Here is a 27144-nt window from a genome sequence, read left to right on the forward strand (position 1 = left end):
GCTGGGCTGAAGATGTAAGAGAAGACACATACTTGCCTGGCATTGGCAGCTTCCCTTGTAGTAAGCTGAGCACAACTGTTCACAGCTTCTTGCTTGAGGGTAAAGGGGGGAAACCTCCCTTTACACACCCTGCAGCATTATTCGCTATCTTACATCAGTTTTATAGTTTGCTGGAAAAAAGTGAACATATTCTGTGAGGGCAATTCAAAGTGCTTCAGCATCACACTGCTGTTTCTCGTGCAGGTGCCCCTGTACAACCAAGCACCTGGCTGGCTGTCACCTACTGCAGGTACATCCTGCTGACTCTGGGCTAGAGACTGGTCCAAAATAGAGGGCTCTCCTTGACATGCTTTAATAAGATAACCATTTTTTGACCCATGCTAACAATCAAAGAATCTCAAAGCAGTTGTATATTGCATATGCCTTCTGGAAGCACATCAGGAGGTATTTAAGGAAATTAAAGTACTTGAGGCATTAAGGAGAGGAAAAGGGAAATCTCCTGCTGTAGGCACTGTGGCAGAAACAGTTGCTGGAGGCAGGAAACTGGCTCTGGTTAGGGCAAGTGAGGTTACTGCCGGTATCAGAGGGTCCTGCAGTGTGGTCCTTCGTACAGCAATGCTGGACTTTTCACTGGATGTATAGTGTGGCAGTCATTCAATACTTACTTGTACATGCAGTCATTCATTATGTGTTTCTTAATGCTCAAGACTGTGCTGCTTGAGCTAAAATGCTACCTCAAGTTTTCTGTTTACAAAAAAAAACACAAAAAATTGCACTGCTTTTCTCCTTTTCTTTCATGTTTTTCAGCAGTTCCTTATTATTGTGCTGAAACTGCCTTACCCAGCTTCTACTTGACATCATTTTGATGTGAGCATTTTAATCTGCTACTTCCTCGAGTTGTTCACATTTACTGTGCACTATTTCCCAGTTGAGTGGTATTTAAAAGCTTGGAAATCTACCAGTAGAAAAATATTAATCGTTATTATTTTTAACATGTATTAATTGTAACAGTTATATTTGCTCTATTTACAATATTAATAAGATTTAATAACATCATCTTTGCTGTTCCTGTTAAAAGATAATAAGAAGCAGATGATCGAACATCCTCCCGTAATTTATTTTCCTGTACAAGCCTTGCAAAGGTTTGTCCTTACCAGAAAAGGATTTAGGAAAGACTGGCCTGATTTTTCACCATTTTCACAACATCAAAATGCTGAATGTGGTAGATGAGCTAAATGTGAACCATGAGTTCTAAAAGTATGCTTTTTCTTTCCTCTGGAAAATGGGCAGATCTGAACAGCTTTATTGTAGTACTCACTACAAGCATTTTATGCCTGTATTAACAGACCATATAAAATACATAATTGCCATATTATGCACAGCTACATGAATCTGTTAGGAACAGGCTACAAAGTCATTTGCATTAGTCCAACATTCATAGTAAAACCTAATCATCACTAATCATCAGTGATCTTGGTACAGTCTCCTTTATGAGAAGTCATAATACTCTTACTCCTTATTTCATGCAGACTGCATTAGTGTGGATGATTCCCAATCCTAGAGCCCCTTTCTGCCAGAGAGAAAGAGAACAGCTGGTGGGAAGTTTCAAACTAACACTGAACAGTGAAAACAGAAAAAATCCTTAAAATACACTGTACTTTGGATGTTCCTGTGACATGGCAAGCTTCCTTCACTACATTGTTAAGACCGGGCACCTAAACAGGAGTTTTCTCATGCTGCCTGATTAATATCCATGCTATTCTGGGCTACAGAGTCTTTCTGTTGGATTTGAAATAGAAAAAAATAATTTTTTTCTCCATGCAGAATGGGAAAGTTTCTGGAATCTCCCATCATTTCCCACTCACCCAAAATGTTCATCATTGTCAAATAGAGTTACAGGTGTATACTACTACTACTACTACTACTACTACCACAATGTGCTTCAGCTCAGTAAGCCTTCTGGTTTCATGGGGAGAACCTCAGCGTTAGCAGCTTTGTTGGGTATTACATCTAAATCACCCTATTATCAGGATATTTTTAACCAGGGGAAAAAAAAGGAAAGCCATCATGATTGAAAATGTTGCTGAGGGCTGTACTGCAGAAAGATTTATTTACCCATGCATGGTAGGTATCTTTTAAATGAGCACCAATAATGAACTTTAAGAATTGCAGGGCAATAAATGCCCTGCAGTAAACATTTTGCCCTAACATCTGCACATCGCAGATGTCAACAGATACAAAAACTCAAGACCAGATTCTCAGTTTATGCAAGCAGGCGTAACTCCATTGACTTGAATAAAACAATGTATATTAACACCAACAAAAAAGAAAAGAACACCAAGTTCTTTTGGAAGATATTTTAAGAAACAGTTTATTATTTAAATATGCAATATAAATCTTTCTCCTTACAGTCATAAACACAGATTACCAAGAAGTTCAATATCAGCCTCACGACACAGCTATAATATACAGACTGCATTTTTTCTTGGTGCGGTATTTTACCTCACTTTGTTTAGGTAAATAACCAAGACCTGATAATTGATTCATTGCCTGTTAATCCTTATTTGTCACCTTTATTTTAAAAATACATATTTATCTTGTGTCAAGGAGGAACAGGAATAAAAGCCATTCTCAGCTATTCAAGGAAGCATGCCAGAAAGTACAGAGTGGTTAGGCTAGCGTGCAAAGCTCAAAATAAAATGATTGAAGCAGTCATATCCCTGGAATCAGAGAACAGCCAGTTCAGGTTCCTCAAAGGGAGGGAAAAGGCAATAAAACAGATAGCCCTAAGGTAAAGCCGCCAGAGGAAGAGAATAGAAAATAGCTTAAATATATTGTGCCTTGTACTCTATTGCTGGTTCTACAAGTATTCTGCTGTGTAGATGATGAAGAGAGGACTTCCAGAGGATAGTATTTTGTATATTCAGCAGCCTGAATTGCCCATCTCTCTTTATGGGCTGTATGAGGTCAGGTGGCCTAGCACAATGTGGAATTGTTGTCCCATGAGTGGGACGATTACACGATGTACAATGCCAGTTCACGCACTAAGCTGAGGTATTTCTACCTTTTTATTATAGTTTGTGCAAAATAAAGAGCTAGGTGGTAATGCACAAAAATAAGCTCTCTGGCTGAGAAAACTGCATTATTTATACGTTTTAGCAAACAAGTAAGTCAGTCTTCATTGGTTATAAGTTAACATCAATCTTTCATTATTTAGTACTTAGTTCCCTATTTGCCAAGTAATTTTCTTGCTTCTTATGTTAATTAGTTCACATGCTCAGTTCTTACTTCCTTCTGAGTCAGAGGGTTTCTTGAGTCAGTGGTCAATGGGTCAGTGGTCACGATCTTCCCCTGCTAGAATTACCTTTCCCCTAGCTCTGCTGAGTTTGGAATTATCTTTCCCCTAGTTTTGCTGAGCTCATTTCTTGTGGTGAACTTCCAGTCAGCTCATCTGACATTGTGGGGGTGTTTTCTTTTGAAGCTCCTTTTTGCTTATAACCTTGAAGTTCTTTTAAACAAAAGGATTTGCCAGTGCTTAATGAAGTACTTAGCAGGACATTTAAAAATGCTTGTAACTTGAATTAACCATTAACAACTCATTTGTTCTAATTATTTTAAAGTTAAACTACCAACAATATATTCAATTTTATTAATCATTTGATACTAGCATGGACCTAGGCCTGTAACACAGGTGCTGTGGGCACATGCTAGAAGACAGTTATTCAAGAGGTGCTTTGCCAAGATACCTGCCTAAGGTCATACTTTTTACAAAGTACTTCCTCTTAGCAATTCAGAATTCAGTTTTGTGGCTGGTCTATTCACAAACTTATGTTGGTAGAAAGGAGCAGCATTTTCTTAGATACCTACAAATATCATCTCCCATGCATCTTCAGACTGTCACGATATAACAAAATTATTCTTTCTATTCACAGCACTCTGCTGGAAGTTGTGGAGTGTTAACAGCACTGCTCAGGGAAGATGTGTGGAGTTGGCCTCATTTTCAGTTGTATTGAAATTACAAGCTAGATAGGTGCAGTCAAGCTAAACATTACCATCTTAAACACAAGCAGATTTATCACTTTTTTGCTTAGGGAAATCTCACTATGGCATCCGCTAAGGTCAGGATATGAGCAAACTAAGAAGCACAGAACCTTCTGTAGGATTTCAGGTTGTCCCACCTAAACAACTATTAATAAAATAAAGAAGTAAATCCCAAGATCTTGCTTCCATAATTATGCGTGTATCTCCAGTATTCCCTCAAGTCAGAAGTGATTTTGTAGAGAACTGACACAGTGTTCATCTAGTGGAGAAAAATTGTTTCTCAAGCAGCTTACAAAAACGGAAAAGTATAATTGCTTTAATGGCTGGTACAGCTGCCTTGCAGGAACTGTCTTCAGAAAATAAATAATTTCATTGCCACTAAAATATTTATTTCCCTCCCCAAGCCTTCAGGGTTTTTTTTTGTTTTTTAAACAGTATTCTGCATTTGGTGCGCTTTGGTTTTCTTCAGCACTAGAGGTTCCATGGTTCCATTTGTCAACTATAAGATAGCAGGTATTCAGGAGTGGTTTGTGCCATGAGGAAAAATAAGAAAGAATTAGTTATAGGAAATACAGATCAAAGGAGAGTCAGGTTGCATATATGCATATCAAGACTAAGTTCAAAGATTCAGACCCATCAAATTATGCATAGCTATCATGTTTATATGTGCAACTGTGTTACACGCTTCCTTCCCATTCTTTGCCTGCTGTTAAGTGAGACTGCAAACTTGTGAACTACTATAAACATGCTTAAATTTAGTATCCTGAAGTCTTTTTTATCAAGACATGTAGTTAAATATGTGCAAGAACTGTGATGTATGTATTACAGTGTCATTAGGGCTTAAGACCATCTTACATGCCTACACAGGGCCTCTCACAGGAAAATACTAAATACCACTTGAAGAAATGCACTGCCTTGAGAAGCAGCTGCAGTCACATCATCATCAGAGCTCTCTTAGTCACCTTTCATTTTCCGGGGAGCCTGGCCAGGAAGCCTGTCCACTCTAGTTTTTCCCCACCACTTATGTTACATTACTTATCAGTTTTGTTTGGGTTTTCTTTTGAAGCCTTCACTTTTGACACAGAAAACCAAAACAGGCTGGATCCAGCTGAATGAATAATGAAATGTATGGCAACCCATCTTGGCAAGTAATTAACCGGCACAAACGTCAGTCCTACTCACCACATTGTTGCATGTGTAGTGTGCCCCTGAGAAACCTTGTGCCAGATTGGAACTAAATTCATGGCTATTAAAATGCGTGAGAAGAATAAAATGTAGTATCCTGATGGGCTAGATGAATGCAAAACCATTGGGAGTCTCACACAGCCCTCATGAAGGGAACCCCATGTCCCCTTAAGTGAGCCTGGTTGGCTTCCACACCCCAGATCCTTTAAAAAAAAAAAAAAAAAAAAAAGCTGACCTCAGGCTTTCCATGGATGCATCTGAATGGCCCTTACTAATAGTTAAAACCACTTTACTTTTAAAACAAAACAAAGAAAAACAACAAACCCCCCACTTCCCCTAAAAAATAACCAAACAAAAGCCAGTGTGTTCAAAATGGAGGTTATCAAAGCAAAGGCAAGTCTACAGGGCTGTTGTGCTAATTTTCACAACCTGTAAAATAAGTAATGAATATATTTATGATGATCACATTAAACACACTTTTTGGTAGTTGTTTTTTTAATACCTCCTAATGTTCAGATACTGCAAACAATTTGGTGTACTAATGTTTTTGCTGATGTGTAAGGTGACGTACATTTACACACAGGTCCTAGATTGGTTCCACTGAAATATCAACATATATTTTCTGTCTTTATTCTTACCTATCTTATTTATGCTTTGACAAAATATAGATAGAAGTACTTCAAGGAATGATCTTAATAGCTGCTGGCCTGTGAGCAGTGACTGTGTCAGGGAGAACTGCCTGCACATACTTGGGCTGGCAGCACCAGCTTTCCAGAGTGGCTGGTTCTTTCCTTTGGGCAGATTACCATGTAACTCCTCTGGTATGTGAAACAAATGAGATAGGGTGTAAAAGGGTGTAAACCCCATATTTCCAAACAAAAAGACTCAGGCAGTAAGTTAAGGAGCCTGACACTAGCTTAAATATATGTATAAGCGAAAAGACTGTATGCATCCATAAAGCTGTGTGGAACAGCTGAGTAAGTGTGTTCTTGTTTGTGTGCTAAAAATTTCCCACCATGGAAGATTTCTAAACCTTGTTATAAATTCACCACCATGGAAAAGTGGTTCTCAAGAGAGGACACGCTGTGAGTCATGAGGTTTCTCTTCGTAGTACTACCTCTAGTTCCAAAATGTTGTTTTGAACCCTCACATTAAAAAAAAAAAAATCTGACCTTTGTCTGAGAATTACAAAAGTGTGAACATTAAGAATATTACGGTTAGGAAAATAACACTTCATACTGCAGGCACATGCATGGTTCAGTAAATACACTGCAATTTGAAGTATACTGGTACAGAATTGGAGCTGCATTGTTCTGTGTATAATTCTTACAAGCTTTAGATTTCTGTGACACGACTGATTAGAAACGAAAATTTTTTTCATTATTTTTGTGTCCTCCTGCCTCACACGTTTGGTTTCCATGTTCACTGAAAATGTAATTAAACATTTTTATTTTTATATTTATTTCAAAAAATATTTTTGAAAGTTGATTTAAAGAAAACCCATTACACATCCAAAACCCCATTAAACATCCAAAACCAGTTTCACATTTTTCAAAACATTTTATTGCACAAAGGCTGACAATGCTAAGTGAAAAGCGCATTTGGTGGGATGTATGTGTATTGGTTCCCCAGTGATGTAAGTTGCTTCCAGCATATACACATACTCCCGTTGGCAACGTGCATCTTGCATCCTTTTGCAGGGATACGATGGTTGAACGCAATGCAGTGTGGTCATTCAGGGTTCAACTTGAAGCTGAGGTATGTCCAGGTTGTGCATTAATCTGGGAAATGCTCCCAGATACAGCTGTAGCTTTTGCAGGCCGCTGGACTTACTTCTAGGTTTGTATCATTGGCCTCTTTATTCAAAGCAGTTGGTATAGGGAAAAAAATGACACTATGTACCAGGGATCACAGAGACCACCTGTCCAACATTTTTAATTTAAAGGCTCTATCTTACATCTCTACCTTATATATATTTAATCTGCTCCTTTCCTGCAGTATCATTTTCAGCTGATGGGAAGTTACTCTGCTGTACAGACTGTTCAAAGACAAATTCGCAGTTACCATTTCACTTCAGTCTAGGTGTGCAAGCTGTCCCCTTGCTGAAGGACTCTCCTTGTCCCCATTGCCAGAGTCACTTCACCTCAGCACAAAGTATTGCCATCTCAGGTCAACATTGTCACCTTGATCATGTCCCTGTGGGGAAAATAAGAGGGCTCCCTGTGGACTCTCCGTCAACTGCTGTAGTATGATTTAGCAGTTGACATAATGTATAATTTTTCCTGGACTTAGTGCTTGCAGATTTTCAATTTCTTCTTCAAAACAGCTTACTAAGTTAATGAACAGTTCAGTGCCCACATCTCTATTACCCTTATCTGAAATCTGATTGTCCTGTCATGAAAAAAAGCCTGCTGCTTTTTTCTTGCTTAACCTAGCAAGAAGAGGTAACTCCTTTGAAATCAATGACATTACACCAGCCTGCTGCAGTAACACCAGCAAAAAGAGAAGTACACCCAAGATTTTCCTTACTACACTCAGTAAATTTGGTGTATTCTCCAGCTTTGAAATCTGTGAATCCAGTTCTCCTGCAAAACTGGGGAGAGGCATGTCCTGTTTGTCCATTATTTGTACAGTGACATTAAAGGTGTCCTTTCCATGAATTGAAATACAAAATCACACTGTGGAAGCAAACTAGGTAATGAGTCATGATGGAATAGTGTGGAGAAACTTAGCATGCTACAGACATCTTGATGTAACAGTATTTCATGCCAAAACATTTTTTTTAGTCCATAAATATTTTCATCTTTCTTGCTGTAACTTGCATAAATGAATAAATACATAGAAAACACTAATGATAAGTCCTAAATTAAAACTAAGCTCACCATCTTGACATTTACTTTTTAAAATATGTATGAGACAATTCCTCTGATCTCTTTTTTTATACACTTACAAACTCGCATACTTACCAGTTATTTGTGTTTCTGTGCCAAGTTCAGTAATGAGTACAGACTTCCTCCTGCTAACGTTGAAAGCCTTTATACATTCATGAGAGCTTGAGGATCAAGGTCTCAGACTGAGCTCAAGAGATTGCCCATCAGGAATAAACAAATACTTCCAGACTGTCCCATTCAGCAACAGGAATTGCTTCATGCTTTTCTCTCTCATTCTCTATGCCTTGAGTTATCATTATCCACAAAAATAAAACTACTTTTTCTTTATCTCCAGTTTATTTTCTCAAGTTATTTATTCAAGGAAGGTTCTAAACATGTATTAGAAAAACTTGATGGACTTAATAACTTGAAAGAACTAGGATGAAATTCAGTAGGTCAGATTTAAAGATCATACATACAGGAATTTCTCCTATAACTGCAATTCCTTGGATTGGCAAAGAGAAAAAAAAAAAAACAGTGTAAAAAAAGCCATAGAATGACTGTGAGCTTCACTGTGTTAGGACCATAAAATTGAGTTTGTGGGAGTGGAGGCTTTTCAAAGGAGTTACAAAGTTTACACAGCACTTTCCGTCTATTTTCAAAAGCAGAAAACTGGGAACAGGTACAGAAAAGTGCCACAAGGCCATGTGATGACATGATCTCCAGATGCCCCATCAACCAAAATTATTCTGTTACTCTATGAAATTACTTCTCCAAAGATGGGAAAAATTTTGGGATGAATTCATGGCAAACAGTGAGAGGAACAGGGTACTAGGAAAGACCTGCTGGTCGTAAGATCTTCCTCTTTAATGTTTAAAGGAGAGTACGTAATAAATTTGGCAAGTTTTTTATGGACCTCCTATAGAAATTGTTTAAATTATATTTTAAAAAAAGAAAAATAAGTACTGATGTAAGTGAAGAGCATGACTCAAAAGTAAAAGTAATATTTTCTTCCTTTCTGTTTTACAAAGATTGAGGTATTGTCTGATCCTTCAGAAAAAGTCATCAAGGCTGAGAAATTAACATACCCCATTCAGTGGTTGTCACACAGTTGGAAATGTGCAGGTATTCGATTGAAAGGTTCCCTTCTTCAGCTGTGGCAGGTCGAGTAAAACCATAGTTCATAAGAAGGGAAATCCACATAGTTTGTGTTCTGTAAGTTGAGGATTTTCTATGAACTTCAAGCATTCTAAAGAAAGGTTTTAGACCTTAGATTTGTGTGTGATAAGCTATTTATTAATATAAAAAACCAGTTATTTTACTTCTGGGTGTATGAGAATTTTAATATAAACACTTTTTAAAATAGTATATGGTAAATCAATTTTACCATGATTTTTTAAATGGTAAAATACTAGGATTTAGTATGCAATGACAACTTATGCAATTCTATCAGAAAATTGCCAGTCTTTAAAATTTTCTGTAAAGACTGTAGAAGACTCCTCCATTGAAAATGTAGTACTTTTCCAGGTTTGGCCTGCTTGAACAACCAAAAAGGCTGGTTATTTCCAATCTTTCAACACATTTCACAGCTTCATAGCTGTCTCCAAAACAAGAAGGCATGGACATCTCTTGTTTGGACTCTTCGCTGTTTTTTAGTTTCGAAATACAAATTAATTGTCTGCAGAAAAGCATAAAAGGGAAGAAGTACAGCACCTAGTAATTTTTCACTGACCCTTGACAAGTAAGGATCCTCTGCACACCCTCTTTGCATACAGATAAGACTCTGGCAAATTATTTATGTTATCAGGAGACCTGTATATGGAAAAAACTCAAGATATGGAAAATTTTAGATTACTTGGAAGAAAGCTTTTATAGGATGTTAAAAAAAGGATGCAAAGGAATAGCATCAAATAATAAAGCATCGCTACAGAATTTTTTGGAGGACAGAAATTGTGGCTTAACATTGCTTACCTTTGTGCAGATAAGCCTTGATTTTTTCAGTCTCAAACAGATTTACTAGAAAAGCCAAAGCCATGTCCAAGTGGTGTAATGGTACTTTGACTTTAATAAAAGCAAAGTTGTCAAGGAATAGTGAGGTTTAAACTTCTGAGAAAGGATGTAGTTTTCAGGTGACGAAGCAGAAATGCTGATTTTTATTTCCCCATCATGAGTGAACCATGAGCAGTGGCATTTACTGTCTTGCTGAGGCATTATAAGACGTGCTGGGCAACAGATGCCTTTGTCCAGTTTCATGAAGTACAGTCTTTGATAACTCTACGTGTGTGTGTGCGTACATGTGTGCGTGCCCCCTGTAATAGAAAACAGGGCTTGAGGAAGCCTGGTCCGTTGTTTAGCATTGTATATGTTCTGTATTGTGTAAGTATCTGATTGTCTCTATTAAGATCAAAGGCAAGGAGAGGAAACTGAGCTGCGTGGCAAGTCAGACCTGTGGACTGTTGAAGGTATCTTTCTAGGCTTAGAGATGATCTCTTACAGTGCTTGTGACACCATTGAAGTCTATGGGGTGACACCATTGAAGTCTATGGGGTAAATGCACAATGCTTCAGGACTTAAAAAATGTTCCAGAGTTTCATTCTTTAGCTTCTGTAAAATGTGTATTTACTGCTTTACATCTGTGATCCCTGCATTCCTTCCATTACTGTAGCCATCTGGAAGCTTAAAAGTCATGAATTTATTTATTGTCTCAATACCCTCACAAGTTTTAAAGGTGCTATCATCCCCATTTATAGGGGTGGGCAGCTAAGCTATGTTTACACTGTCAGCTAAGCATAGCTCTAAGCCTAAGCTTGTCCGTCATGGTTTACAGGCAAGTGCGCACTCAGCTATGGTCAGGCTGAATGCCATGCTTTTTGCAAGTCCCCGTGCTTCAAGCACACCCACCAGGACAGAGCCCAGACTCTTGCTCAGGCCATTGGAACAAATGAGGCAGAGAGGGACCAAACTAAGTGGTCCACCAGCAAATATCTTCAACCAAATGCAGTGTGTGGTTTTTACAAGTGAATGACAGCCAGCAATGTGGATATATAGCATATGAAGCTTAGTGTAAGAAATCTTCTGTGAAGCCTGCAGATGACCTGTGATGGTTTTTCTCAAGGTCTTAAAGGAAGTTAGTGCACAAGGAGTCTAATGTAGACCTCTAACACAGAATCATTTGCCCCTTCAGCCTTCTGCTCTTGATATCTAAATCTTTAACAACCCTCTTTTGAGACTTGGTATTCTTTCTTTGATTTCACTGAGGTCAAGAGCAAATCTGCCGTGCAGAGTCCCGATATACTTAATTTGGAAATAGTTGCTGCAGTTGTTTGAAAACGTGTGTGGGGCTTAGAATGAACTGAAGCAATTCTGAAGTTCAGAAAAGCATATGAGCTTCGGTGTGGACTTTCAGCATGGAGGAGGGCTGGGGCTGCAGGCACATGCAGAGTGTGGACCAGACCCTGGCCTGAGGTTAAGCTAACTGATCTGGACATGGATAAACTATGGGATGTAACATGAGAAATTGTTGGATATGACAATGTGAGAAGCTGACAAAAATTTCAGATAGCACTGTGAAGGTCGGCTGGAGCTTGCAGGAGGTAAAGGAGGATTTTTGTGAGAAATGGTTGAATTTCACAGGTAATTGGAGTACTGGAGGCATTTTGTGTGCAACAATACCTAGGTAACCCCAGTCAGTAATACCGTATGAGGCTGCAATTACCTAGACATACCAAATTTGGATACAGATGTAGCAAAACTGGGAACATTGGGAAAAAGTAATTAGGGCAGAGTTGTTTATTTGAGAGGAGACGGACAGAAAAAGCAAGGTGCAGGCATGGTGAAAGGGAGGGTCAAGAACAGGAAGAGGGATAAAAATATGTGCAACTGATATGATCAGGTCTGTCCAGGATCGCTGGCTGGGCAGGGCTGTGCTTGATTGCCACAACCTGATCAGGACAGTAAATCAAGCTTGTCTGGCCACACTCACAAGCCCAACATACCTCTGCAGTCAGGATGAAGAGGGAGGATGGGGTGAAGCTTTCCTGGTTTGGGCAGGGGAGTACCAGACATAAGCATTCTGGTACTGTCTGGGCCCATGCCAGGCCTGACAGCATCACCACATACTCGTAACTTCTTACAAAGCACAGAGCAACTCACTGGAGAAATACATGAGCCATGGCAACAAAGAAGCAGATGGGGTTATAGCAGAAGCTCCTTTCAATAATCTGTTACTGGCACGATGATGGTCCTTTCTTTAAAAGTAGCTGTGCTTGATATAATACATCATTGGAAGGATTACATCCAAGCTAAACAATCATCGGTTGTTTCATGCAAACGTTATTATAATGTTTCGTAGGAAGTGAATTCAAATGGGTATACATGGTGTTTCATTGAAGCAGACTACTGCAGTCTCCCCCTTGGCTCAAATGGGCATCTCCCAAGTTTTTGCATACCTTAATCCTGCAGTTAGCACCCTAACTCCTTGTTGACCACTTTCTTACGCTGGCCTGTTTGTTTCTCTTAAGTGTGTATTTTTCTTATTACTTCTTAATTTTATTTTCTGCCCTGAGTAACAGCCTTCTTTCTCTCTTCTATTTGCATACGACTGATTGACACTTGGTGAAAAAAGATGGTTTTCATTATAATACACACACTTGTTTTTGGTCTGAGACAGAGACACACACTGAAGCAACTGGTTCCCACTTTCTGTGTTTGAGCTAGATGGGCGTATATGCAACATTCATGAGGCATTGGAGGCCAACTTTGCTTGGAAAAGCATTGTTTCCTAGTTGGAACGAAAACTAGAATTTCTGCAGACATTCACCTTTCCAGACCATCTGTCTCTGGAACAAAGCTGTTTAAAGGAGGAGTGCTGGTAATATAGCACTGGTTTAGTCCTTAAAATTTCCTGCCTTGGAATTAGCAGGCAACTTGCATATAAATTCAGTTTTCAGAGAAGTCATCTGTGCTACACTGGTAAGTATCATGTAATAACATATTTTGTCTCCTCAGCACTTCCGCCTACATTACCCAAGCAAATCTTTTTCATTCAAAATTATAGATTAGCTAGCTCTTCCTTAAACCAGGAATAACATCAGTTTTCCTGCCTTAATAACTAAAAGGCAGAGAATATACATAACGCTATGTAGAAAATACAAATGGTGCTCTCTTCTGATCAGCATCTGCTTTAATACAGAAAACCATAAAGGGCTCAGGAAGTTTTGTAAAGTTCCCTTTCCAGATGTCCCTGTCAGGTCTCAGGAAGGAGCCCAACCTTATTTAAGTAGTTTTTGTAACAGTATTGAGTTCCTGGTTGAAACTCTTCATCCCAGTAACGAAGAGAGATTTAAAAATTAACGTTTGAATATTGCTTAACATTTTGACTAGCAGAAGAGTTTAGCAATGAAAAGGGAATGAAGCAACTGTTCTATCATCACAAATGATATCTGATGGCATACTGGGAGTTGATGAGAGGCTTTCGTGCTGTAGCTTTTTTCAGATGTGTCTTTCAGTGTGTAACTGGTTCCCTAGCCTTAATGAACCACTTAAGTGCAGAAGCTATGGCAGCTTGTTCCCACGAACTATAATCCCTCCTCTACCATTAGGAATGGATGCTTTAAAGTGGGGATTTATTTTCTGACTTTTTCTATAGGTATTTTATTTATAACATACCATTCCTCAAACTGTGTTTAAAATACTTGTAAAGCCTTTGTAAACATACTTTTATTGAATCCATGGGAGAGGAGAGGGCTGATTAAGGTTCACATTAGTCACGAAAATAAAACAATAAGAAGGATTTTCCTGAAGGAAATGAGGAATTTACATAAATACAATTCATGCCATGTAACTTCAGCATGAAAGTTTCATGAGAGAGAACTACTAATTCCATCAATAAAGAAGTTGTATATGTGCTGCAGGATGGTTTCATTGAATCCATCTGGTCTGTTCATAGACGAGTAAAACTATGAAGTAAATGGAAAAAAGTAAATTAAAAGAGCCAAAGAAATAAACTAATAGGTTTTGGTCCCCAGTGGCAGCAGGGAATATCACCCTTCCCAGGCCCATGTAGCATAGTCTGTGTTTCAGAAACGGCTGTGTCATTTTTCATGCTGTTCTTTAAAGTAGAAGGGTGTAATAAAAGAAAAAAAAAGACATTGCATGTCAATGCTAGCCAACAGCTGGTCACCCATTTTGCTCAGACACAGGGCTGTCCCTGGGGACACCAGTGGTCTGGGTTCTACTCTTTGTACACCACTCTCATCTGGTCAGTTCATTTAATAAAGCTTGTTGATTGCTCTTTGCAAAAGCTTTCAACTGTGTTTACACATAATTCAAATGATCTCACTACATCCTAGCTTTAAATTCCATTAGACTAGTTGCTAGGGGTAACTGGAAAGTTTGTCCTGATGCATGCAAAATTCTATATTATTTTTACAAAATACATCCCATCTTGCTGTTTGTTTAGAAATTTAAAAAAAATAACTTAAAAAAAAAAGTTCAGAGATATTGTGGTTAGAAAAATAACCTTGCCTGCATAAATCAGCAGAGTGCTGACATACGTCTGCAGGCAACACAACTTTCCCTAGATGTATACATGATCACTTGCTTCTTTCTCCTCAACAGCTAGATGTGAGGGATGGCAGGGGACCTCACCAGCTGGTTCTGTTTAGGGTACAGCTGCCACTTACCCAACCACATTAGTCTGTAATCTGGTAGATTTTGGTGTTGGGTCTTAAATACTGGGTTGGCTGTTGGCTTTCTACCCTAAATGTTTAATTTCTTTAGTGTGAAATGTAACTAGGAAAGCTGTAGAGCAAAAAAGTGACCTCAGGATTATGTTCTTTGACTGGTAGGTACTAGGAGTAAAGCTGGATTTGGTGTCTTTTCTTTTTTGAAGAACGTATAGTGATTATCCACTGACTGGCTAGCCTACAGAAGTGAGTGTTAGCAGGCACTTCTTAGGAATTCAGTGTATTCCTGTATCTTGCACACACAAAAAATGAAACTGCCTTGTCATAATGGCTTAACTGTCTTTTCATAAAATATTAACAGTACCAGGTATGCTAAACTGCTTGCTATGAACTCTCTAGAAGCAGACCCAGGCACAGCTTGAGGCATTTCCCAGCAATGTGTCAAGTGATCAATCTGTCACAGCACCAATATTTTCCTCTTTAAGGCAGGTCTTTCATCACATCGGAAATGACAGAGTTGCTGAGCTAATCCAAGACAGTTTAGAGTGATGTGTATTAATTCAAGACCATACCTAAGTGATATCCATTCTTTCAAAATTCCGTTACAGCTGCGTAACACATGCCTAGCTACTTATTTCATTAAAATCTGGTTTTTATATTTTGATTGTCCTAATCCTTCCAGAAATGTCCAATGAATCTTCTTTAGTTACTTCACCTTCACATGTCCTAGGCAACCGTTACTTTTTTTACCCATTTCCTTCTTAACAGCAATTTAATACTCTGAAATAAATGAGTAATGGGAAAGAATATTACTGGTTTATGTACGATAGATTAAAATCATCTATTTTCCTTGAAAAGCTGCAGCAGTTGTAGTACTCTAAGAGGCTTATTCCTTTTGGTGTAAGTTCATACGCAGGAGGATAAACTTGGCTTGGAAACATAGTAATTTCCCTAAAATTTTAGAGCTGCTAAATTACGAGTACTTTCAGAAACCTTCCTTCTTAGGCATAGACCATTTGTCAAGAAAAGTAAACAGCAACCAAGCAGAATGGACTGAGGTCCACATCTCTGGGTACCTCAGTGTTATTGCAGCCATAACCTGGACTGTAACTGGACCAAAAACTTTAGGCTGTGCAGCTGTTGGAAGGAGTTTTAAGGAAGGACCCGTCTACAGGGAAAGGTCAGCAGGGGTGAGAACCAAAACTGTAGAGCTCGGACAGAAAGAAGGATCAGAGGCTAACCAAGGGGAGCAGATGTTGAGACTAAAGAATAGGGGAAGGGAAAATGGCTGCCAGAAAGAGACGGAGTAAGCCACTTCAGAATTCCTTATTTATTAGTAGTACTGAACCCAACAACCTGTGCATTCTTCTGAACCGCTTACTGACAATATTTAACGCTTGCCTATATATGTATTAAGGAGTCTTGCAACAAAGGTGAGTCCTACCAGAGCTGTAGCTGCAGTTCACCAAGGGCAAGACCTGGTGCCTGCTTGCTGAGAAGAACAGCAGCCTGGGAGCCTTCCTAAAACAGTGAGGCCAGCAAATGCACACTTACCAGTGTTGCTTCTAGTTGACCAAATGTATTCTGAGCAGACTCGGAAGCTTCAGGAAAATAGGAGAGCTCACAATATGTTTAAGGGACAAATTTCTCTCAATGTCAGGGGAAATTCTTCTGCATAAAATTCCCAGATAATAAGGAAACTGGAGATAAAGAATTTTTTTTTAAAGGGAGTTCTGGCTTCTGGATGGAACTGTAGAAATAAAGACATGCTTGACCTCCAGGGTCTCTTGGGAGAGGTACTGGTTATCAACAGTACAAATTCAAAATGGCATTGGCCACGCACATTTATTTCAGCCCTCTTGTGTATGGATTATGATGATGTGTCTTAGTTATGATTATTTTTATGGTCTCTAGCCTCCCATAGTTCATGACATGGATGGTCGTCATTGAATGGACAGCTTTTCAGTTTCTTGTTTCCTGTTTGCAAAATTATATTCATTGAGATCCACTAAAGAGAGTGCATAAAATGAGCTGCTATTATCCAGAACCTTCTGAGCATTTATGAACAGTTATTTACTTCACAAAATGTGTGCAAGCTTTAATGGATAAAACAAAAGGCATGCCCCTGTTAATGAAGGTCACCGCTCTTCTAAAGTCAAGTTCCCTCTGTAGTGCATGAGAATGCGGGACTGTTCAGCCAATTAAATGTTTAAATATACAAAAGCAATGTATCTTATCTTACATAATCTTGTCCTCAGAAACAGATTCTTTATTTCGGGAAAAAGTATAATTGTTTTGATCTGAGGTAGATATTCAGTATGGAAGATGTCAGCCTGAATGATTTAAATTAGAAGGAATGAACAAAAGCATTTACATAGAAATGGAGGGTCAAGCTGACACCCTGATCTGTGAAGAGCAAGTCATTTCTATGGAAGTACATAATACAGGAAGCAAGTTTAGAAGCAGAGCTCCACTTCACCCGACATTTTGCAGATGCTGAAAAAGAAAAAAGTACAGTAGCTATATGAACTTATTTACTGTTGCATTGTGCTGCTGCAAAGAGCCATAAAATGTCAATTCAATGTTCTGTTATTGGCAGTGATAAAGTCATACGAGTTGTTCCTGAGAGCAAGAGGGAAACACAGATCCTGAGGGCTGCATTTAACAGGCTTAAGGTGAGTTTGGTTATTTTCATCTTCTTATTCTGATCTTTATTGAAGACTGTAGTGGCTTAACTGACATGGCTTTCATTTAGTACTTCAAGCTATTCTATACTCTGGAAAGTAGCCTTTGTTCATTAAGTTCCTAATTTCTCAATAAAACAGCATAGGAGTTAGATTCATAATGCCTGACAATTTTAACAAGAAACAATGCCTTAAAATAATATAGGTGCCACATTTGCAAATTAGCTTTTTTTGCTCTTCTTCCTAGCGTATATAGTTGCATGTTTCATTAGATGGCTGATGGTTTTATTTAAAACACTGAGTTAATTCAAGATGTGAACACACACAGGAATAGGAAAAAGGAAGTGGCTTTAGTCTGAGAATCTCTCTGGCAGAATAATTTTCAAGAGGCAGTTGAAAGAGTATCTGTGAGACTCAATAGCACGCCAAAAACTTTCTTCCTTGGCCTTTTCCTGCAGCTGTACATGAAAAGCAGTGGTGCTGCTGTAGCAGTGCAGTACGAGCACTGCAGCATGCTGCTTTGCGGGCACAGCTAACAAAGGCATGGGCAGGCTTTCCACAGCAGCGTGGCCCATTATCTCAGAGGAGGATGGGGAGTATCTGTAAGACAGGTCTCCAGCCCCTGCAACGGCATGGAAAGGACTGTACTGTGACATGCAGTGCCCTCAGGCACTGGGAGAGGGACAAGCCTCATTAATGGTCTCCAAGACACAGAGCAGAACCAGTGAAGTAGCAACTTGATCACTATGTTGTTTGTTCCGGGAGTTGAACACAAGTCCCAGGCTCTGTCTCTTCCCCTGTGAGCCCTGCTTGAGCCCGGCAGGCAATAGTTGACTTCTGCCTGTACCTAGGAAAGTAAAGGAGTTTGATGGGAAGCCTTTCAGGCACCATAGACACCAGCTAAAGTCATTTGGCACAGCAAACTCAAGGCTTTGTTTGTGTCTGGATGAAAAAAGCTCTGTGGACTTAGACAAAAGAACATGTTGGTAACCTTGGCAGTCTGTGACATACAGTTTGGGGTCACAGCAGAAGAGCAGTGGTATCAAAGTGTTGGGAGTGTGTGCAAAACCTCTAGGCTTCTCACTGCCTTCAACTCCAGCAAACTGTGAGGCAGTCTCTGATGTATCTGTGTCTCCGCTGTTGAAACCTCATGTAAATGATTGTGTTCTCACTGAGGCAAAGAATGAAGATACATATAATTTTCTAGTCCAGTAGTTAACATCTAGAATAGAAGTACATCAAATATCACTCTGCATACCAAAAAGATCTTAGAAGAGCTCTTACACCCTCCTGAAAAGCATTCCATCTTTCAGTTATGACGAAGCTTTCTTGCTACTGTTTCTTGAGAAAATGGACAGAGCTACCTTAGGTACCTCAGCCCAGGAGAAGGCTTATTGCTGCGAGTACTCCAGCAGTCAAGACAGCTGCCTTACTAGCTTTGAGTAGGAAGGCTGAGGCTCTCTTCATCACTTCTGCATTTCTTAACAATATGTTCAGTTAGTTCCCCACTCAAGATGCTATCTTTTGTAAGTTCTATTCTTAAGACACCCAACCAGTGCACATGCTGCATAAGGAATTTCAGTGTTCAACAGAGGCAGTGTCGCAATGCTATGTATTATAGCATTTTGTACTGGTAATGTCCAACTCTCCTAAAGAATATTGTCTTTTATTTGTTTCTGCAGTGCTTGCTAAGGGCCTGACCCTCAGCTGTGAATGTTACTGTAATACCCCAAAAAGGGATAATTGTTTTACTCCCAATTACGAAAAAAAAATCTAAGCATGAACCCAAGAAATGCATATGGAAGCTGGTTTTTGCATTAATTTCTTCCCCCTGGATGCTGGAACGTAAAGAGGGAGCACATTGCGTTTTTTCCTTTCTCCTCATATTGCAGACCCTGCAACGCAAAAGGGTTACTCACCTTCCTGCAACTGTTTCTCATTACAGAGCTCCCTTAGGCTCCCAGAAAGAGATTCCTTCACCCAGTTCCATCAAAGTAAGAACAGTAGAAACTTGAATAAATAATTGCATGCTATAACTCTGAGAGCAGCATAATGAAATTTTGGCAAACTGCATCAAAATCTGACTAGTTAATTAGAAAGTGATTGATTCTGATGAAGTAGTATGCTGAGGAGGTTGAAGGGAAGATTCAAATAAGAGAGAGTATTGACACAGTTTCATGAAAACAGGCTGGGTTTGCCTGCATTTCAGGTCTGGGGCTCTTCCATCTGCAGCTGCTTCACCGCCCATCTACATGGGGTCAGACAGAAAGAGACACCTGGGGGGCTAACAAGTAATGGATATGTTTAACATTAACTTATCATTATCTCCCCCCACCCCCCCAAAAAATATCTCAAGTTATTCACTCATGAAGGAGCAAATTGACAGTGACACTTCTTAGAATTGCCAAGTACTTACAATACCAGTAAAAGTCAGTAGTGGCTGCAAGTCATCGGCCCCTCTGAAGAACTATGTATTTAGAATTGTGCCATGTTTCAAGTGTCCTTGTTAGTCTCCCCTGTCCTTCCCCTGCCCCTCAGGCTTCCAGAGTTGGAAACTCAACCAGCAATGGACTTATGTTCAATTTTCTAAGCATGAGCTTTAAGCACAATGATGATAATGTGCTCAGCAGAAAATAGAAGACTGCAACAAAAAAGAACCAAACCACCAAAGTGCAAAATAAGCTACAAACAAAGCCCAGATACAGTTCTGTTGCTGTCTTAACACAGTATGCCTGACAAACAATAGAAGTATGAACAGGGAGGTCAACAGAGATACACAAATTGCTATAATAACAAGTACTGCACTTTGGATTTTTATGTTTTATAGTCAGAAAACCAGAACTGGTTTAAGACCCATCTTTGAATCCATTTTGGTTTGAGCAGTAAATTAATACCAACCTGTCATATTACTCACATGTTCTGTTCCTCAAGGGAAAAATAAAACTGGAACCAGGATCCTTTCAAGACACAACAGTTTTGTACCTAAATAGCCATCAAATAGCAATAATTTCACTTTTTTTTTTCCAGAGAAACTATTTTGGGATTAACTGCAAGTAGTTGGTCTATTGAAGAACATTAATGTTTTATTTAAAGCCGTTTGAAAACTTCAGCCTGAGTTATGATATGGCCCGATAGTATTCTCCACAATTGTCAGTATTAGAACAAGAAAAGCCATTGAAAATAACAGTTGCATTACTTTCACTCTTGAAGTGAGAAGGATATCTGCACTTGGGTTTAAATTCAGATATATGTTTCTCTGACCTGGCAAGTTGGTCTATTAGAGATGAGGTATATTTCAAAGGTGCCAAAAGTTATGCTCTCTCTGTCAGTAGTCCCCATTAGTCAATCCAAAGAAATTACAGTGCAAAAGTCAAGTTTGGGGAGTGCACTTTTCCCCCAGGGTGATCCATGCACAACTTAAATGTTTTGAATAAATTCCCACAACAGTGCAAACACATGAGTAGGTTCTGCACGAATGGATCATATTCTTGTTGCAGGGTTTCCTTGCATACAGCAGGCCATCTATGTTGGTAAGGGAAAGAGCAGACAGTCCCTCCTGTCCCTGGCTTCTTCCTCACTGTGTCTGGTGGAGGGAGTTTTACTATAGATGCGTGGCGTTCTGTGTTTATTCCAGCCATTTCCGTCTGCCTTTAGAATCTATACTTGTAAGGCAGAGTCACTTAGCCTTTGCCTTAAGCCTATCTTTGATAATCCAAAGAATTAAAAGGAAAACTCATTTCTGTCCAGTTAAAATGGGTGTATCCTTCTGAAGGGCCATATCACAAAGAAGTTTGAGAAAAGTATCTTGATGGTCCTGTTACAAAGCAGTGTATTTCAGTGTCAGGCAGAGAGAAAAGCAAATGCAAAGGTACAACCTTCTTGTCACCCACTGATTTGTACAAAGGGAAGACGATCAGGAAGAAAATAAACAGGCACTGGAAAGAGTGGCAATGTATCTTTTCACTCATTTTATCTGCCTGTTTCCTAATTATCCTTACCACGGATTTTTGCTGAGTAGATTCTGTCATTTGCACTCTGCTCTAGCTGCTTTCTTTCAGAAACGCCAGGGTAGTGCAGAAAGAAGTGGGGAGAGCTTTGCCTTCTGCCACGCTGAAGCCAATGCCATAGAATTCAGCTGACTTCAAGGTCCATCCATTTTGGGAAGAGGATCAGAGGCAAAAGGAGTCCTTTCTTGAATGCGCATTTACAGAAACCTACACTGAAACATCTTGGAAGGATCATCTTGGGATTGGCTATATGTTTTGATGTATTTGAAGTATTTTAGAATATGCCCCCAGTAATTAACTTAGGCAGCAGTGGCAGCCTAGCCACAGCATAAGAAACAAAACTTGCAGAAGTAGGATGACTACTCAGGGGCTTTAATCCACATGGAAATCTTTTGATCTCAAACAGGACTGCTCTTTTACCAATACTTGAACTGTAAGATTAACTCATACACTTTTACAGAAGGTATGGTCCCTTCAGACTTTTTAAACTTAGCATGTGGAGCTCCTTAGGAGGGATATTTGCTCCCCCTTTTTTTAAGAAAAAAAAAAAAAGTCCATATATACTGCTTAGTGTAATAAAACCCTGAAACCTGCCTGAAGTGTATGGGCTCTGCTACAGTACAAATGCCATTGCTTAAAATGAGTGAATAATGGGTAATGAATGTTTCATTCCGCACATTTAACTTTTGGTTCATGAATTGCCCAAGGGCAAATCACATTAGTCATAATCACTTGCTGAGTAATTTCCACAAATTAGTTTTGGTCTGTTGCTCCATTGCCCACTGTACTTTGTTATTAATCATTATTATAAATTGATTCCTTCATTGGCTGGTTCTGTTAACTGCTAGGTGACAAAATACTGCTTTTTTCTCTGATGGGGTGAACATAGCATGTAGGCCTGCACTGCCAGTAAAAATAGCCAGCTCTACAGATTAAAATTTGTCTGCTGTGAGTTCTGGAAAGTTGCTTAAACTTGCATGTATTCAACCAATAAACTTATCCACAGTAACAAAGCAAAAAGGAAGCCTAAATGTACTGAGACTGATTGGCTACCATCCCAGCCTGCAGAGCAGCAGGAGATGGCTCTGGCCTGACCACCCTTGCCCCAACCAGGCAGAGCAGGGTCCTCTGGGCTCCCCCTGCCAGCCCCACTCTTTAGGACCACAATACCACCGTCTTCCCAGAGCGAGTTCTCAGAAAGCTCTTATGCATCGTGCTCTGCTGTGTATTCAACTGTTACTTAGGGCAATACATAACTGAAGTCATAAGAAATGAGGCAGGTGGGGAACAGTCATGCTCTTTTTCAAGACAGGAGATGCCAGTTTCTGGTTTTCACTAAGTGACAGGGGTAGTACAGCTGGGAGAGGTCTTTGGTATGTATACAGTAGTGTTTATCTCTTGTCTCCAGCTTGTTCCTCCATCAAGTTTCTTTCAGTTTCTGTGGGGAAGAAAAGTAAAAGCCTGGTGACTGTGCTTCCCACCAGCAGCATCACCCCACACCCTTGAACACCTTTTGCACAGTCCCTGTGCCAGAGACAACTGGAGCACATGTGATGGTGAGTGTGACAGGGGTAAATGATGGTGGAGCTCCTCCTCCAACTTTCATGTAAGATGACAAGTATGTTGCACAGCAGTCTTAAGGAACATTTTCATATTGTTGTGATAAACTAAAATGCAGCACATTCTTTAGCAGTTCAAGTGCAAACTCAGGGAGTTATTTATTTTCCTAACTATGGATCACTGTCACAGTTTTTGGATTGGCTGCTGCTCTAACACAATCACAGGTGCCAATGTTAAATTTTAGATGTTCTACTGCCGTCCTTTGCTCTTATAAATACTCTCTCTTTTTATAACTATGATAAAAATCTTTGTTCGTGACCCAGTGTTTCATACCAGTCATTTGCAAATTATTACAATAATCAACAAACAAAGGAGAAATATTTAGGATGATAGTACCACAGTGACCTGAGTATTACAGAACTGCCTGCCCTTGGTCCGTCAGGGCTTGTCTTGTCCAGCTTTTGTCTCTCTGCCCCATACACCTCTCCAATGACTGGCTATTGTCTACCGCTCATTTAGGAGACAGTTTGAGGAGCCTGTTGCTGATTTATGAGCCCTTCCATGGTTTTAATTCTGTTGGACCTGACTGACAGAAACAAATGTCATATTCCTAAGTGCTTTGCTAAGAAACCAGGATTTGCTCAGGTTCTCAGACCCAGCAGATTATGTTGACCTGCTCTGGAATTTTCCTTTATAAGCATTATTTTTGAAGTGCTACTTCATTTGAGTCTTGACTGATAACTTCTGCTCCATCAGTGGTCTACAATCACTTCTTGCCACATACGCCTGACCGGGATTGAGGCTGTTTGTATATGTAGCAAAGAAGCTACTGCTCTGTGAACATTCCTGGCATAATAGAGTTAGACCACTCATTCTTCAGTAGCTTTTACAAAAGAAATTCCTGGGCACAGCCAGGCACTTTTTTAACTTTGGGAGGAGTCAGCCTAGCAGGCCTTGAAGCCACAACTCCATTCCCTTTTGTTTGTTTTCTAGCCCCTACAGCAGCTGCTTATTCATTGTAATCCCTGAACTGATCCTGTCATTGCAGTTCAGGGAATCAGAAAAATATCTCATAGGGGAAAAGAATCACCTGGCTATAAATCTGATAGTTTACAGCTCCATAGGCAAATGCTGAAAAAGGCTTCAGGGAACAAAAGCCCATAAGAAAATGCAGTAAGAAAGCCTGTGAGCCCAAATGGAGCTGTTCTTACTTTGCAGAAGGAAAGAATTAGCTCACTAGCCAGAGCTGTGTGCATTGTACTTTGCACGTACAGTAAATATATCTATATAGCCAGATGCTTTAGTCATCAGTCCAGATTTTACTCTAATTCAGAGTTAGAGTTCCAGTCAGATGTGCATAGAATATTTCAGATACGCAGGGAACATTGGGTGACAACAGAGATTGTTCATCAATATATCAGAATACATGTCTGTAAACCGCTTGCCAGGCTCAGAAGGAAAATACCATTCCAGGAAAACTTTACTAGGAAGATGCATGACAGAACAGGAGAGCCCAGGTAGTAAGTGTGTCCTCAAAAGATGCAGAAAGGCTAGACTTCTGAGATGGAAGGAATCTGCTTCCTCTTTTACTAGTGAGGAGGTCTGAGTCTGAGCTCAACAAAAGTCATCAACACAGCCCCAGTGGGAGCAGGATCAGACCCAGGGCTTACTGTTCCATTTCTTATGCAGTGCAGCAACAACTACAAAATGAACCAAGCCATAAATAGTTTAATACGAAACAAAATAGGGTTTTGGTTGGGATTTTTTTAATGAGCCTATTAAAGACTGTTTCATGTCTTTCAAATGTATGTAGCCCAGTGGCATCTGTACTTGTAAGAATGGATATTCAATTACCGTATAATTGTGTATGAGTTTTTCCTCAGTGACTCTCTTGAGTAATAGCCTATGAGTTCTTTTCTGCAGTGTATAGAGCCCTGTGTAAAATTACACCAGTGTAAGTAGAGTGGCAAGACCATTACGGTGTTCCACAAAGATCTGCAAAACTCAAAATTTCAAGCTGTGCATTGTTCGCATTCTGTTCCTGCCAGTGTTATGGCTGCTGCAATCCCATGAACAATCCCAATTTATTGGCACATTTATTCTTACCAGCCTCACTGAAAAGCAAATAAATACTGAAAAGTTAGAGCCAATTAAACGTCTAGTGTGCTCAATCAGAAACTTAAATTACTTTGCACCAGCAACTAGGGCTACCTTGTAAGACCTAGAAAGCACAGGTAATGCCACACTTAATTGCCACTGGACCATTTTGCTGCACATAAAGGGCAGCTGAAGGAGATTTGCAGTCAGGACTGTCAATTAAGTTCCTTAATTGGCAGGAGCAAGTGAGGATGAAATCAGTCCTGATCCTGAAAATATTTGCAAGGGTGAAGACATTAGAGAGGAGCAGTTCTACTCTTTCCAGGTGAACTATAGCACAGCTATAACTATCCACCAGTGTCAGAGTCAACTGGAGTCATTCTTCATTCTTTCTTTGCAGATGTACCAACAGAAGCCTAAAAGTCAGTTGCACATCATATATGTGTATGCAAGGGGTGTTTCTGTACATATATATATATGTGACTATGTTTCTCATGTGTTATGTGATGAAGCCTCCAACGGTCAGACCTCTGACAACATCAGTGAGACTAGAGCAGTTTCTACTTCTTCTATTCTCTTGCATTCTGCTACCAAGTTCCTAACTGAAAATGGATCTAATGAGTTGCAGGACTGCTTACGGTGTTTATGTGTCTATGCATGAGCATATGAATGCAAACAGAAAACCCATACATCCTGAGAGAGTCAATGACACACTGATAGAGCCCATTAGCAAAGAGCACCACTGCTTGAATTACTGACCGCATATTCCCTTTTACAAAAGGCTCAGAAATGCCAAGCCATTTCAACTGATGGCATCATAACAATAATCATATTCTGAACTTTACAGTTGACAGCATTTCTCAAAGAAATCTGTTCATAATGATGTTAAGGACAAGGCCAACTTTGGCATATGTATTGCTGTATACAACTCAGTAAGTATAAAACCTGGAATTGCTAGGTAATAAGGCATAACAAAATTACTGTCTTCCTGGGGTATCACACAGATAAATCATGTAAACAATTTTGTCCAGATAATAAATACATGTTATGGCAGGTTTGTCCTAGTTATTTTCAATGACAAGCGTCAGTCATTGAATTTGATTTGATTGATACATGATCACAGACCTGATGAGAGTGCTAAGCATCTTCCTTTCATGCTAAATGGAAGATGAAATAAAACATCTGTTTCCAAAAGGGTAGTGAGGAACCACTGGAGGCTACTGCCCAAGAAAATGGCTTTAATTACAAAGTATGCACTGGACTAAGCCCTGTGGTCTAAAGAAGCTGAGGATTTCTTTCAGTGATTTGAATGAAAAAAAGGATTGTGGGATTTGTGCACCCATGAGTGTGTTCCCGGGAAAAAGCGAAGAGACTCCTTTTTTCTTGGGCTACGAATCCACAGGCACAGAACAAGCTGGAGGAAAACCTGGAACTAGTGAAGAAAAGAACTCCCTGCTGTGGTTTCTGTCTTGGCAGGGCAACAGAGCTTTATGTACATCATATGTGATACATAGGATTATACCAACAAAATGTTTGTATTCTCTGAAAATGATTTGCATCATTTTTAATTTTGGAAGAAATTCTGAATTCTCTTATTTCAGCACCAAAATCTTTTTAAAATATTTGTCCCTTTGCCTTGTGCTAACTTTTCATTCACCATATTGACCAAAAGCTAGAGACATGACCAATGAGTTCAGGGTTGCTGTAGCTTGGAAGGTGCCCAGGTAAAAGCTGATATATTTATACTCTTGACCTGTCTTTAACACCTTGGTTTCAAGAGAAACTGTCTACAAGGAAACCCAAAGAGTGTTGGCTTTCCTAAGCACAAGTCGAATTCCATGGACTTTTGGGACAAATGAGGTTGAAAAAAGAATGTGCAGTTAAGAAAGAATATTTACTATGTAGTCATGGTGAATAATAATAATCTCTTATACCTTCTTCATTAAATAAAGCAATAATGTGTTTAAATCATCTGGGGAAAGGGAGCTGTCCGTATACTTTTACATACCATTTC

At 39.5% G+C, this 27144-nt stretch overlaps 1 protein-coding gene across 1 annotated transcript in view; it reads left to right on the top strand.

Moving 5' to 3' along the window:
* Positions 1–27144, top strand: part of CPA6 (carboxypeptidase A6) — an 85406-nt gene that overhangs the window by 21470 nt on the left and 36792 nt on the right. Inside the window, exon 2 of the mRNA XM_056331278.1 lies at positions 17382–17457. Within this exon, the coding sequence (XP_056187253.1) occupies positions 17382–17457 (76 nt within the window). The remainder of the gene's footprint in view (positions 1–17381; positions 17458–27144) is intronic.

This window comes from Falco biarmicus, chromosome 3 (assembly GCF_023638135.1).
Source record: "Falco biarmicus isolate bFalBia1 chromosome 3, bFalBia1.pri, whole genome shotgun sequence".
Taxonomy (NCBI): domain Eukaryota; kingdom Metazoa; phylum Chordata; class Aves; order Falconiformes; family Falconidae; genus Falco; species Falco biarmicus.